This window comes from Sphaerodactylus townsendi, linkage group LG04, assembly GCF_021028975.2.
Source record: "Sphaerodactylus townsendi isolate TG3544 linkage group LG04, MPM_Stown_v2.3, whole genome shotgun sequence".
Taxonomy (NCBI): domain Eukaryota; kingdom Metazoa; phylum Chordata; class Lepidosauria; order Squamata; family Sphaerodactylidae; genus Sphaerodactylus; species Sphaerodactylus townsendi.
The window spans coordinates 101,532,278-101,547,705 of NC_059428.1; the positions used below are offsets into that span (position 1 = coordinate 101,532,278).

The following is a 15,428-nucleotide window of genomic DNA, read 5'->3' on the forward strand; positions in this document are numbered from 1 at the left end:
TACAGAATTGAGAAAATGACCTTAATCCCATTTTTCATTTACAAATCTACATACTCAGAATCAATCCCTTACCTCTTAAACGCGAAGTTTCCAGAAGTTCAATGAACAGAAGATTGCTTGGAGTGGAATAGATCCTCAAAAGGAGCTGAGTATGAGCAGGGAGGGGCAAACAGTAAAAAATGAAAGTGAACCTTTTAAGCTGTGAATACTCCACAGGTCTTTGGATCTTTGTGTGTGTGTAGCGAGGGGGAACTGCGCCTCTGCCGCCATGCCACCCATCCCCGCCCCGGAACGTCCTTGGAACGTCATTGCCATGGCCGGCCATACCCCTGACGCAGTGCTCCCGGGGAGTCGTGCCCCCCGTTGGTGCTACGCCAGTGGTGTAGCCTGAGGTTTATCATAATATTTTCTTCTTAGAGGAGAAAATCTATAAAGGCAGCAGGCCATAAAAGAGACTCAGTTTAGGAATATTATAATGAAATTCCTCTACATATGGTAAGGGATTAATGCACATTGCAAACACTTCAACATGGAAATGCAAGGCCTGGTGGCCCAAATGAAACTGAAAATAGGTCACCTTGCAATAATTTCATAATTATCTGTCTGTGTAGTTCTAATAGCATAACGTAAGTAATTTTTGATGTAACTGTAAAACTAATTTGAAGTTATTCTAAAACTGAAACCTTCATTTGCTTGTAAATAGTAAGATTATACTACAAGGAATGAATCTTTAAGTAGAAAACCATGATTTAAATCAAGTCTTGCTAACTAATGATTTAAATCATTTTTTTTATTTGCCTTCCCCTTATAGCTCTGTGTTTCTGGATTCTGTCTACCTGTTATTCTCTTCCTGTTGTTACATTTTCTTCGGGTAGTATTAAGGAGTCTGTGCCCCTCCCTCCTATTTTGGATTATATTGGAAGTCCCCTTTCTAGTGATAGTATATAAAAAGAGTAAGAACAACATAAGAACAGTCTAAACTTTAAAGCAACATTATATAAGAATTAATGTACAGGAGGATGGGGGGAAGTCGTTTGGATTACTATCTATACCAGTGTTTCCCAACCTTTTTGAGGTCAGGGTACCCTTGACCTCACTCTTCATATCTCATGGTACCCCTGCTGCCACCCCCACCTTCCCCTCCCGTTGCTCCTGCTTGCCACATCCCCACCTTCCCCTCCCAGGGTGAAGGGAAGCACTGGGGTGGTGGTGGCTGCTGACCTTGCGGCAGGCCCTGCCCCATGGGCCAGCTCCATGTCCTTGTTGGCACCGGTGGGAGACACCACAAAAATGAGGGAGGGCGGTAGTGTTGCCGTGGTACCCCTGGGACATGCTAACGGCACCCCAGGGTACCACGGAACCCTGGTTGAGAATGGCTGATCTATACCTTTTTCTTTCTTTATTCTCTTCTTCACTCTTTTCTCTTTTTTCTTTTCTCTCTTCTTTCTCCCGTTTTTTCTTTCCTTTTTCTTTCATCTTTTTTTGTATAAGCTAAAGACAAACTTGTAATTACGAAATTATTTTAGTTGTACGTTAAATGAAATTCTCGATAATCTAGATGAAGATATGATACTACTGAGGACAATAAGTAATAATATGATTAAGAATAATGATATCAAGATTGGATAATGTGGAAACTTTAGCGAAGACAACTATGTTAAATAATTTTGTTTTGTTATGCTTTGCAAGACATTATTTGTAAAGTATCATCATATTTTAAAATGCAAAAATAAAATATATATTTTTAAAAAGAACAGTCTAAAGCAATAATACAAAAAAACCCTAGACTAGTAAACTGAGAACTTCCACAGTTCCGGCTGTGCAAAATGAAATTTTGTGTTCTCTCTTCATAGCTATCGGTGTAAGTTAGTTGTGAGCATAAATCCCTGTTCCAGTGCAGAACTCTAACCAGATATTAGCTTCAAAAGATGGTATGGGATATGACTGTAAAGCAAAACATGTTCCAGCCTTGAGAAATGGCAGGATTAGTATCCGTTTTTGGATTCCTTTGAGAACTTCAGGCCCTCTGATAATTTTCTTAATGTTACACTTCAGTGAGGTTGATTGCAAAGGCATTCCTCACTGAGCCAGAACCAATACCTGAAGCGCCCAAATCCTATTACATGTTCCATTAAATGTTTCTGTACACCCGTTCAGTGCTGTTCAATCAGGGTTTCAGCATGAGGGAAGGGTGACTGCTAGAGATGTCAGGTGAGGTCTGGAGTTTTCCTAGAACTGCAGCTGACCTCCAGGCTTCAGAGATCAGTTGCTTTGGAGTTGACAGCCCTAGGGACTTCACTTCATGTGCCCAACTATTAAACATCTTTGTACTCATCACAGTTTGTTCATGATGTCTTAATAGAACCCACAGAGGCTTAATTAGTAATTCATACCTCACATTTGTCCCTACAAGTGCTCTTCCCCTAATGGTTTACAACAATAACAACATCCAAAAGACTATGCACAAGCCAGCGGACTGTATCTTGGGTGAGGGGAGAGGGTCCTGAACTCATATTGCAGAACAAATGTTTTGTTCTTGCCCTTCCCCTTGTGGCATGCCCAAACTTCCAGGTACATATTCTCAGCAAACTAGTATATCTGGTAATGTTGTTCCTCTACTCTTTCCCTATCTACCTGCTGGTGCACAGAGGTTGCAATCCTGAGCATACTGTGTAGGAAGTTCTTCATTTTTACTTGTTATACAGTAATAATAAGACAGTAATCAAGAACTGTATTAAACCCAAATAACTATGAACTGCTGGTGTGTATGCGAGAGCTTGTCCTTGACTGCACGATAGCAAAAAGTTCTATAGCAGCCCACACACTTCCACTTGCGGCAAGAGGTGTGCACGTTGTGAGATTGTGTCTTTGGGTGTCATTTCATTTTTTTTGTAGCACACTAGTGTGAGGAATGCAGCAGTACTTTGCACTCTGTATTTGAAAGGCACTTTTGTATACAATGCAAAAATCTAGTAATTATAATTTAGTACCCTGAATTTACATAGATTAGGCAAAAACAGTAAGATCACCCAGTAAGCTCAATGGACTGGATTTTGACTCATTTTATTGTAGCATTTTCACATTTGACATTTTTCAGATCTAATTTTTTTTTGTTAGTTAAAGTGCAGTTTCAGTGCCAAGCTGCCCCACGGGGACGGTTAAAGGCTTCTCAGCAATACTGTCATTTCTTCCTTGTCCTTCCAGTTTAATTACTTCCTGTTCTTTCTCCCACAGCAGGCATTGATGAATCAATTAATTATCAGCTCTTGTTCCTTTCAGGAACTTGGCTTTATATTCAACCAAAGCTACTGATCTTTAAAAATATATGTATTATTTCATAATTGCACCATTATGATAATAAACAAAAAATACACACGAATGAACAGCGACTTTGGCATGTTAACAAAGTAAAAAATTGGCACAAGCCTCTTTTCCCTAAAGAGTATAAAAACTGATAATTAAGCATTTATTTCAGGAGCATTTAAGTGAATTGGGAAACATCAGGGAAGACTAATTATGCTGTAAAATGAAGGAACAAAGAAAAATTGCTAGTAGAAGCAGGATTTTGAAGAAGGATATTCATTTTCAGATCAATAGGCAGTAAGATCTTGTCTGTAGTGATAACTTTTTATGGGGAATATGGCCTTATATTAAATGCTGTGCGGAACCTCTGTTTCAATTACGCTTGTCACTGAATGTAGAGAAGATGATCCTTAAGTAACCCAAAAAGGTCATCACAAGGGGCTGCTTGTGACTGAACTGTGTTTTTACAGTCCAGCCTCTAATAGTGTGACTGTAACTGGAAGCACTATCAAGTAAGCATGGTTAAGGATTTGGGCTATAAAAGATGTGCACTGCATGTACAGAAGATTAATGATTGTTTGTATACGTGCATCTATAAATGTTGAAATACTTGTGCCTCTTACAGGTTAGATGTGCTAGTTACCTATGATATTTTGCAAAATCAGGTTTTATTTACAAATTGGGACTTCAGCTAGAAAGCACCCCAGTGTTATCTAGTTTTGCCTTTATGTATTTTGCACATGGTTTTAATGTTAAGGACTGAACCACTAGTCATGGGAATTGATACATAGTCACTGATAACATAGGCACCCCTAAAAATAGTAGTATTTTTATTTGGAAACTGGTTTTTCAGGCGGGTGTTCTTTAAGTGTCACTGGACAGTCTTCTGGAGGAAAAAGGTGTTGTGGAATATTGGATAAGGCTGGAGCTGTGGTTTTTGCCTTTCACTTCATTCATTGGCTCTGATTGGCTTTGGACCAGATTCTAATGCTGAGGGGCAAATTGCTCATTAAGGTGTGTCACAACAAGGTTCGAAATACTTGCAGTACCTGGGAGCTAATATCAAATATTTAGGAGCCAGCTCTATGCAGAGCTGAAAGAGTGCTTAAGAGAGGAGGTGTCTTAATGAGCCCTAGCACCTGAGATTGTTCCAACCCTGCATCACTATCTGTTTCTCCTATAGCTGTGGTTGCAAACCTATGGCACTCCAGATGTTCATGGACTATAATTCCCATCAGCCCCTGCCAGCATGGCCAATTGGGAATTGTAGTCCATGAACATCTGGAGTGCCATAGGTTCACCACAACTATCCTATAGTCTTTCTCTAGTAGGAATGGGAGAGAGATACAGAATTCAAAACAAGGTTGAATATGTGGGTGGGAATGAACATAATAGTGCTGAAAGTTACATGCCTTTGCAAAATACCAGCATTTGGTATTTTGAACAACTTAATTCCTTTCTCACAAAAATATACACCCATTATCTGTCCATTCCAACAGGGTTTCATTATAAGTTTTGGTAGAATTATTAGAAAGCAAATATATCAAAGTTTTTTAAAAGAGTAGGGTTTTTTTTTCAGTCAGCAGAAGTTAAAGATATTTTTGGCCATAGATGGGATTGGCTTCTGCTTAGCCAGGGGTAGGGAACCTGCGGCTCTCCAGATGTTCAGGAACTACAATTCCCATCAGCCTCTGTCAGCATGGCCAATTGGCCATGCTGGTAGGGGCTGATGGGAATTGTAGTTCCTGAACATCTGGAGAGCCGCAGGTTCCCTACCCCTGTGCTTAGCAAACGTGCAAGGGGCCCGGATGAATTTTTTTACTATTTTGACGGTATATCAGGTGAAACTTGAAATGTTTATTTATTCTTGTGCACTCATAAACACACAGAGGTGGAATGGACAGAATTTTTTCTATTCAATGTTCAAAGCTCAACTGTAATGGCAGAAATCGCTAATTAACAGTAGCCGATTATATGCAATGTACATGCTGCGTAATGGGGGTGAATGTCCATCACAGAACGATTTCTTTTATGGACCTGTTTGCTGGAGCCACGCTTTCACTTTCTATTCTCTCCATGGAAATGAGACCACTTTTAGCATAACTTTTAATTTTCTTCATTGCCAGAACAGGCAGATTCACCAGTGAGCACCACTTTTCCTCGGAAATCTTCCCTCCTTCCACAGCCAGCCTTCCCACACCCTTGTGCTGCTTTCCATGCTTTTCCCCCTTGCCCCCCGCCCCCCATGCTGGCAGTAACTTTCTGCTTCTCTAAGTGCTCATATTGAGAGGTTGATATAATAACATCAGAGAGGGCTTTTGCAAGGAACAGTAAAAGCGGGGTATCTTTTTGGCTTTACCCCATCTCCTTCACTCTGTTTCCACCATCCTTGATGATTGGGAGGGCTTTTAAAACTTTATTTAAGAAAAGATTGTTTTAAAACAAAACTGTCTTCTCTTCTTTTGCAGCAGTGGCAGTGAGAGAGAGAGAGTGAGTGGATGGGGGAGAGAATATCAGCTCTTGTGTTGAGTTTCCCAGGTGTGATGAGATTTGTGCCTTTATGGCTTTTGATGGGCAGAGTTAAGAGAACTGGGAGAACTAGAGGCCTAGCAGAGGCCGATTATGCACTACTTGTTTGCTGTGTGGTGGGGAGCAGATGTCCATCACAGCAAGACTTTTGTATGGATTCATTCCTTTAAGCCCTGCTTTCACTTTTCATTCCCTCTGTGGCAAACAAGACTACTTCTAGCACAATTTTAATTTTGCATTGCTGCCAGAGAGGGCAGATTTGACAGTGAGCACAGCTTTGCCCTGGATTTCTTCCTTCTGCCCGCAGCCAGCCTTCCCACTCCCTCCCACTTCCATCCATGCCTTCTTCCTTGCTCCCCTTCTATGTTTCCGGCTCTTTCAGGTGAAAGAAAAGAAGCTCACTCACACAGGCTTAGCCAAAACACACCAACCTCTGCATTCTGTTGATATATTGAGATATCAACAGAGTGTGCTTAGGAATTACAAGCCTCTCTGTGCTCCCATAGCAGCAGCAGCAAGGAGTGGGGGGGGGGGGGGAGAGAATTTTGGCTCGAAAGCATGGTCCTCTTCTTTAGCAGTGGAATTGCTTTGCTCTTTCATTGGGGGGATTTCTTTTGGAACAATAATATTGATAAATGTGCCATTTAAAGACTGAGCCAGCAATCTTGACTACTGAGTATAATGAGATCTGTGCCTTTAAGAATAAGTTGATTGGCAGAGTAAGAAAACCAGGCCAGGAGAGTTCTCTGCAGAAAAACTGCTTGCCCACAGGGGAGTTCTTCCTTGCATGTAAGCAGATGAATGCAAGGAGAGCCTTCTGCAAGCCCACCACACACAGAAGAGTTCTGAGGTAAGCATTCCATGCATAATGGGCCAGAGTTCAGCAGAGAAACTGCACTGCAGGATGTGGGCTGTCTCCTTGCATGTAAACAGAGAAACCTAAGGAAACTCTACTACAGTTCCACTGTGGAGCTAAGAAGCCCAACGTAAGTGTTCCATGTATAATGGGCCAGTATAATCCTATACCAAATTACTGCAATCTAAATGTATTGAAATCAGTGAGGTTAAAATGGAATAACTTTCCATTTTAAGGCATGGAAAGTTATTCCGGGGGGGCAAGCGGGGGAAGGCATTCCATTCCATGAGAATAAGATTGCACTATAAATATGTAGGCATAGAAATATGTATGTTTCCTTTGCCCCTCTTTCTTTTCCATCAAAACTGTAAAACTAAGAGAAAGCTGGCAGATTATCAGTAAAAGCTGTGAACTCTGCCAGCTAGTGCTGGGTGGAATTCTCCTTTGTCAATATGTTTTGTGTGTTTCTTTCTGTCAAGGGTGTCTGAAATGTCAGTCTTTTGTTTTGTTCTCAGTTTAGAATTAACACGAAACTATGTTTTATTTTAACAGTAGTTAGTTTTGTGAAACCAGAATGGTTTGAGGACAGGTATTCAGTTCGGGATTTGGTTTTAACAAATGTTACCATTATGATCTTCTCTCTTCCTTTGCCTCCCCTGGCAGAGACCCAGCTGGTATGCTGGCCTGCACTGTGGCAGTAGCAGCCATGATCAATATGTTAGGGTTAAGACAGAATGTCTGCATTTGCATTTGAAATTATAGTGGACTGTGTAAAATAAATTTAGTTATATGTTCCCCAATTAGCTATCTCTACTGGAGATAAAGATACCTTTACTGGAGATATCTTTATCTGCATTTGGAGGATCACACTAAACCACAGTTAGCTTAATTAAATAATGGTTTGATGCAGCACTTGAATTACCTATTCATATGTTGTGTTGAGATACTGTTTATGTGATTGCTTAATGTATGCTTCTGGACCTTCTAAAATCGGAGATCTTCTCACAGAGTACTATTGATTTAATGTTTTAAAGTATTAAAAAGGTAGTAGAAGCTGTATATCACTTAAAAATCAACAAAGTTCAGACTCACAATAAAAAAGCAAGATATACAGTGGAACCTCCTTAATCACTGCCTTTGGTTTTCGCCCATTTTGGTTTTCGCCGGTCGCCCCTGGCTGTTTTTTTGCCTCAGTTTTCGGCTACTCCGTTTGTGTAAATTTATGCTTTTTGAGTAAATTTGCTACGCCGTTTGTGTAGCGCATGCGCATATGGTGTTGCTTCGGTTTTCACTGGTTTTGGTTTTTGACAAGTGTCGCCGGATGAATTATCGGCGAAAACCGAGGTTCCACTGTATACAGATGGGAACAAAAGGTTTGTCAGGTGGCAAGTGTGAAGATGAAAATTATTAGTCTTTAAAATGCTGTGTAGCATTAAATAAACGGTCAGATGCAGTGCTGCATTTCTGTGGGCACAAGGGCTTCTGTCCATAGACAGCTCCGTCCTCCCTATATCAGTCCCAAATTCCCCTTGGAAATCTATTCCTGAGTAATCCCTCTCCTCATAGAACAGGATTTTAGGGGACATTTTGAGCTGCAACAGGAGGTAAGAAATGCATGCTTCATGAGCAGAAGTCCCTGCATCTGTGCATAGACTGGGGTGGAACCAATTCCTTTATCTCAGCATTCTATATATGTGTGTGTGTGTTTAGTTCTTTGTTTTCAAAGCACCCCAGCATTTCAACATAGAACCCCATATCATCGGTGTGTGTTTTAATGTCTCCTGGGTCTCTTCCTTTTGATCTGAGCTCTGTTGAACTAACTGGAGATGACTTTTGATGCATGTGGGAATCTGTATCATGTGGATTTGCCAGTTTTCCTGCATGATGAGTAATAGCTGGATTGGGACATGGTGTGTGAATGGAAGCTGTACAAATACAAGGAATTGTACAAGGAACTCTATAGATTGGTTTTTGTGGATATTCCTGGCTGTTTGGCCATCATCTTGTAGCCCCCCCCCCCCCCCCGGTAATATTTTGCCTGAATCTGTGACTCGCATCTGTACCAGCCATTGATGCAGGCAAAATGTTAGGAGCAAAAACTACCAGACCATGGTCGCAACAGCCAGATGATTCTGTCCACGAAAGCCTTCTACAACACATTGAACTCTACAGTCATATTTATTTGTCTCTCATGTTTTTTTCATGCTGTTCATACTGTCCTGTGAACTCTTGTCTGAAGTTCATCCAAAAAATATGAATCAGGCATTTCCAAACATTGTAGATAAGTCAGAGGATGTAAAATATATCCTTTGTGGCATTTTAATTGCTTTGTTTTTAAAGACATTTAAAATCCATATGTAAGAGATTTGGTTTGGAATACTGTCTTATTAGTCACTGTACATTTCCCCCCACTTCATTCCAAAGTAGAATGATAATCAACTGTGCATTCGTAATTTCTCAGTATTGAGAATGAGATGCAGTGTCTCACATTTTCTTAGATGAGCAGATAATTGTAGTCTGAAAGGTGCGAGACAACATTTTGCAGATGAATTCTAAACATTATTAAATGGTAAGTGTTTGACTTGTCCCAAGATAGCACAAATAGTTTATTCTAGAATAATTTCCTAGACTTCTGCAGGAATGGTTTGTAGACTTTGTCCTTGATTTCTAAAACTTACCATCTTTCAGAATAAGAAAATGAACTCTGAAAAATTCACAGTTAATGTATGAGACTCTTCACAGTCACATATATATTATAATTTTCAGTCATCACACCTAATTAATACCTTCATCAAGCTTGTTGATCACCTTTTTCTAAAGTAGATTTTACGTGGCTGGGAGAAAAATATCCCATAATTGAGGAGGGGGGGGGGGAGCAGTAAACCTTGAACAAGAAATTGGTTTGTAGATCAGGAGACAATGAGTAAACAAACTTGTTTAGTATTATATGATAGGCACCAAGAACCAGGGTATTTGACTAGCACCTGTTGAATATACAGCCTCTGAGTTCATCTACCTTTGCCTTGAACTCACTGGACAGGATTCTGGAAATCCTAATGGCTCATCATGTGAATTGGGAGACACTTGGAAACTGTAGCCAAGGGGTGGGGTCTGTGTATGTGCATTTGCACAAAGGGAGGACAGTTCTATTCCATCTGTGTTGCATCTGTCAACTTTTTCTCCCTTCTGTAAATAGATAGTAAAAGCAATTGTTGGGAAAGCAGACACAGTCAAAGAGCACTATGCAGCTGCACATTCAGTCCTTCTAGCCTGGATTTAAAATGTGTTCAGCTCTAGTGCTAATTTTTGTATGGGGCTAGCTCCCAAGTCTTGAACTGACAGAACTTCCATGTTCGTGCATGTGCTATCAAGTCACAGCCGACTCATGGCAACCATGTGCAATTCCACCTCATGGGGTTTTCAAGCAAGAAATGAGCAAATATGTTTGGCCTTTGCTTTCCTCTGCATAGCAGCCCTCTGCCTTCCTTAGTAATCTCTGATCCCAAGTATCGACACTGTTTAGCTTCTGAGATCTAAGGACATCAGGCCAGTCTGAGTTGTTAGGGCTGCTAGATCAGGGTGGGTGGGTGGGTTGTTGTTTAGTTTTGTTTGTTTGTTGTTGTTATTTGTTACATTTGATAAACCGCTCACCCCCAAAGGGCACTGAGCGGTGTACAAGGGCCACATAGGCCAATAAAACAATAAATTATAAATAACAATTATAAATAACAACTATAATATTAAAATCCTTAAGATTGCAAGGCAGCATCATAAGATCTAGCTAAAATATTTTACATATCGGTGGCGTCCGGTCTCAAGGCTATGGGGGGTGGGGGCGCACTGCCGTAGATGTAACTATAATGCCAGCAGTGCTGGAGATGGCATAATAACACGGTAGGGCATCAGAGGGGGGCAGGCAATCTGTGGCCGGCCTCCCCAAAAGCCATCATATCGCAGCTGACTTGTGTCCCTGTGAGATTTTCAAGGCAAGAGACTTTTAGAGCGATTTGCCATTGCCTGCCTCCATATAGCAACACCGATAATCCTTAGTGGTTCTTTTCCAAATACTGACCAAGATTGATGTAATTTAGCTTCCAGATCTGACAAAATTGGGCTAGCTTGAGTTATCCAGGTCAGGTCTCTGTTGTACATGTATGTGTGTGAAGTGCTGTCAAGGTAAGTGACTCTGTGGGGTTTTCAAGGGAAGCGACATCGGGAAGTGGTTTGCGTTGCCTGCTTCCACAGCTCAGCTGTGGTGTTCCTTGGAGGTTTCCCATCCAAATGCTTGCCAGGGTTAAGCCTAAGACTGTGTGACTGACCCAAGGTCAACTGGCAAGCTTCCATGGCTGAGTGGGGATTTGAAGCTGGGTTTCTCAGGTTCTAGTCCTAGAGGCTAATCATGATGTACCTGTCAGTAAATTATGGTTTAAGAATAATGATGCAGGCCACAACTTAAATTTGTATCTCTAAACAATCTTGAAATCATATTTTAAGGACTTAATTTCTGCATCTTTAGACATTCTGAATAATGTTCTTTCAATGCACTTTGCAGCTGAATTGTACCGTGTAAAATGGCAAAAATCCACTTGCAAACAAGTGTTAAAATGCATTGGAAGTGGATTGAAATGGTATTATTCAGGATGTGTGAAAAACACCCTATATGTGTATGCTATGTGACTCTGGAAATCTGCATTTTATTTGTTTGTTCCTTCCTCTCTTTAGCTAGAAATAGTAACAAAGAGGTCTATTTTGCTGTACAGGACTTCAATGGCAGTTTGAAAGTTCAAGCCGTGCTTATTTCAGTCTGAAAGGACAAATAGGTCAGCTCGTTAACAATATTTTTGTTCTTAAGAATCTTGTCAGTCTTCCATTTGGCCCCAAACTTCTGAATCTTTCTTTATTTTCTTTCAGTTAAACATGCAGAATGCTGCCAACAGTTGCTTAGAAAGCATTTCCCCCCTCAATGTATAAAATGAGCTCTGTACCCTCAGGCATCATTGGCTTGGTTAGAGTGACCTCACAACACTCAACTGCCTAATCTCAGTGCTCTACTGCAGCAAGGCTTTGCAGTTTAAGAAGAAACACTTTGTTTCTTCACGTGCTGATAATTTTTCCCATCCATATGAGCTGAGTGTGTGTGTGTTTGCTCCTAAAATTTGGAACTTAATGGCTGCCTTGCAAATAAACCAGCTATAAAAGTCCATTAAAATGGTTGTCCCCTGCACACCTTGATATGTGACACATTTTGACAGTTTGAAAGGAGAAAAGGATTATTTTATGATCTACAATACTAGCCTTGCCTTGGTTGTTGTTGGAGTTTTCTTTTGTTTTTGTCGTCAAGTCACATTTAGCCTGGTGAGCCCTGGTGGGGTTTTCAAGGCAAGAGATGTTCAGAGGTGGTTTGGCATTGCCTACTTTTGACAACTTGAAGGGAGAAAATAATTCTCTTCTGATCTACAATAGTGGCCTTTGCCTTGGTTTTTTTTTTTTTGCTATTTTTTAATTTTGTTTTTTACCATCAGGTCACATCTGACCTGGTGAGAGACGTTCAATGGCAATGCTTGCCATTGCCTGCCTCTACATTAGGACCTGGTATTCCTTGGAAGTCTCCATATACTTGCCAGGGTCGACCTTGCTTAGCTTCTGAGGTCTGATGAGATCAGGGCTCTTACCTGGTTACAAGGAATGTATTGTTTCACATTGTTTTCCTCACTTCTCCAAGCAGCAGGAAGTTTCAGGGACAGCCTTCACCTGCGTTGGTTCCTTTGGGAAAAGACAGCATGGGAGATTTACAACATTTTTGTAGTGTTTTGCTTTATTTACACAAATACAAGTAGAACACCGATAGAGTTGCTCATACACTGTGACATACATGTGCCCTCTCCCTTCAGGCAGGTTTCACATCATTCATCCAGTGGTGGTACTGGAAAGCACCATCAAGTTGAAGCCGACTGATGGTGACCCCACAGGGGTTCCAAGTTAAGAGTTGAAAAGAGATGACTTGCTATTTCCTGCCTTAACATCTTTTGTGGTGTCCTATCCCAGTACTAACTAGGACTGACCCTACTTTCTTTCTGAGAACAGTCTAGCCTGCCATTGTGCATTCTGCTAAAATTGAACATTTCCCCAGTTTCACAAATACAACGTATTATGAAATATGTCATTGCTGATTGTGTGTTCCCATTGTACTGTTGTAGAACTGCTGTTAGCATTTGAGGCATCCATTGTAAATGCGTGGGATGTAGCAGGAGGGGCTGCGGAAAGGTTGTGATGAAAATCCCTTTTCTTCCTACCATGGGAATAATTCTTGCTGTTCTTTGGATCCAAGCCTGAGTATTTCGGTGACTCTTATATTTTTATTACTGATCAGGCTTTATATTAAGCAACAGAATATTTTTGGGGGATATAAAAGGCTAGGCTGGGAAGAAAAGGTGTTACTGTTGACAGTACTGATTTGATTATTTAATCGTATTCATACAAAATGAAAGCAAAGCATATTTCATGCACATGAAATACAAGGTAGTATCTCCAGTATATAAACACAGGTACACAGTGGTGGGATCCAAACATTTTAGTAACAGGTTCCCATGGTGATGGGATTCAAACTGTGGTGTAGCGCCAATGGGGCTGGGCATTCCGGGGGCGGGGCATTCTTGGGCGGGGCTGTGGCAAGGACGCAGCCGCTGTGCCAGTCCTTGGGCGGGAAATGAATGCACTCAGCCGCAGGCTGCCACGCACGCCGGTGCACCTTCTAGACTGCTTCAAGTTCTGCGCGCTACTGCTGAGAGGAGAGGCATAACTAAGGCAAAAATCACGTGGCAAAATCACCAATTAGTAACCCCCTCTCAGCACACACAAATAATTAGTAACCTACTCTTGGGAACCTGTGAGAACCTGCTGGATCCCACCTCTGCATGTACAATTCTTTTATATTTCATTTCACAAATAGTATTTCAGCTGCCAGAACAATATGAGTGAAGTTCCCTATAACCCTTAATCTTATGAGTCTTGTGTCTCATGTTTTGTTTCCTATAGGAGAATAAATAAGGTGATTTTTTACAAAAGGTGAAAAAAAGATTGGCAGAAAAGGCACACCTTTACCTATTGATATGAATCAGTTTGGTTTAAATATAAATGTTAAGAACTCTTGTGTCAGTTATTGAGTCATGATTTAGTTATCTAGGTCGGTTGGTAGCGTTAGAGGTCTTGGACAAAATAGTGTTACAATACACTCACAGCAGAACATGAAGAGCTATTTGCTGTCTTCCATTGCAAATTCTTTAACATTATAATTGGATAGTAAGAGAAAGGTTTGTTTGTTTGTTTGCTTGGAGTTTATAATCATTCTCCTTTTTCAATTAGGAGAATTCAAGGAAGGCAGTTTAAGCTCCAGTCAGTCTGATCCAGTTTGTGTGTGTGTTGACACACACCACTGATCTTGTTTTCTACCAGAATATCCTTACAAATAAAGCTGTGATTTGTGACGATTCCTATGATGGACTGAAATATCTGCTTTCTTTGGGAAAGATGCAAGGCTTTAATTATTGCTTTTTTAATAAGAGAAAGAAATGTAAGAAATAATGCTTTCAGTACCATCCTAAGGAGCTTGGATGGATTTAGAAAGATGTGACTCTGTTTAGGATTGCAGAGTATGTTCTAGAAGGGATACACACACAACTAATAATTTTTATCATTGTTAACAATAGCTGCTTCGTTTTAAAATAACACTGGAGGATCCTTTCCTACATTTCTGTTATCTCTGCCCCAGAAAAGCAGCCAGGTAATCTGGATGGGAACCTTTAAACTGACTTTCAGATGCCAATGGCAGGCAGCTAGGGTAACATCTGTGGTAAAGAAGTAGTAGACGGGAGGATGGTTTACAGTTGTCAAGGAGATAACTTTATGTGGTCCACCCATAGTTGCTAGCAACTACTAATGTGTTTCTCTTTGTTTTACGCAGCCCATTTTATGGAGAAGATTTTTACTGTGAAATTCCACGGAGTTTTCGTCACCTGTCATTTTACATTTTTGATAGAGATGTTTTCCGCAGGGATTCAATCATTGGTATGTGTTTTGTACAAGTGCAATTCAAGTACAGTCCTATACTGATTAATGTTTTCTTTATGAGGACCACAATGTAATTGTGAGCATTCTGACATCTTGTTACAGGAAATGCTGAATTTCACTGGGAAGTTATTTTCTTCTTGCTAAACTTTAATTGTACAGTGACAATTTCTGCACATTGATTTAAGTTTCAAGTTTTAAGGAAGCATTTTGTAAGTTTAAAGAAAATTATCTGTAATTAAAGTAATAAAAAAGAAAATTACCCTAAAAATCTGGATGGGTATAATGTTTTATTGTTTCATTGTGATGTGGAGGGATGGGGGTGTTTAAAAACATTCTTTTGAAAGATCATACCTGAACGTGTCATTAACAGATTACCCAACTTGATTATCTTTGTGTCTTTTCATGAACTTGAACTTTATAAACAGACTAGAATGCTTTTAGTATTCTTGTAGCTTTAGGAAACAATGAACCCAGCTTAACTATCTTTGTGTATTTAAATAGTAAAGATATATATGGTTTTTAGGAGGGGGTACTCATTTTGTTTTGGTGGTTTTCTGGTCCCCTAATGAGGAATTTTGGGGTTGAGAATCATATTGCAACACAGTTTGCAAAATGTAAACAAAAAGAAAAGGCATGTAAGGATTCTGGAACAAGATGAATGAGGAGAAAATGC

General features: G+C 40.3%; 1 protein-coding gene across 4 annotated transcripts in view; it reads left to right on the forward strand.

Moving 5' to 3' along the window:
* RASA3 (RAS p21 protein activator 3) overlaps window positions 1-15,428 on the forward strand; it is a 211,123-nt gene that overhangs the window by 108,901 nt on the left and 86,794 nt on the right. For 3 of the 4 annotated variants that reach the window (XM_048492563.1, XM_048492562.1, XM_048492564.1), the window contains one exon: window positions 14,649-14,752. The exons of the other annotated variant lie outside the window; for it this stretch is intronic. In XM_048492563.1, coding sequence (XP_048348520.1) covers window positions 14,649-14,752 — 104 coding nt within the window. The remainder of the gene's footprint in view (window positions 1-14,648; window positions 14,753-15,428) is intronic. 4 annotated transcript variants of the gene reach the window in all.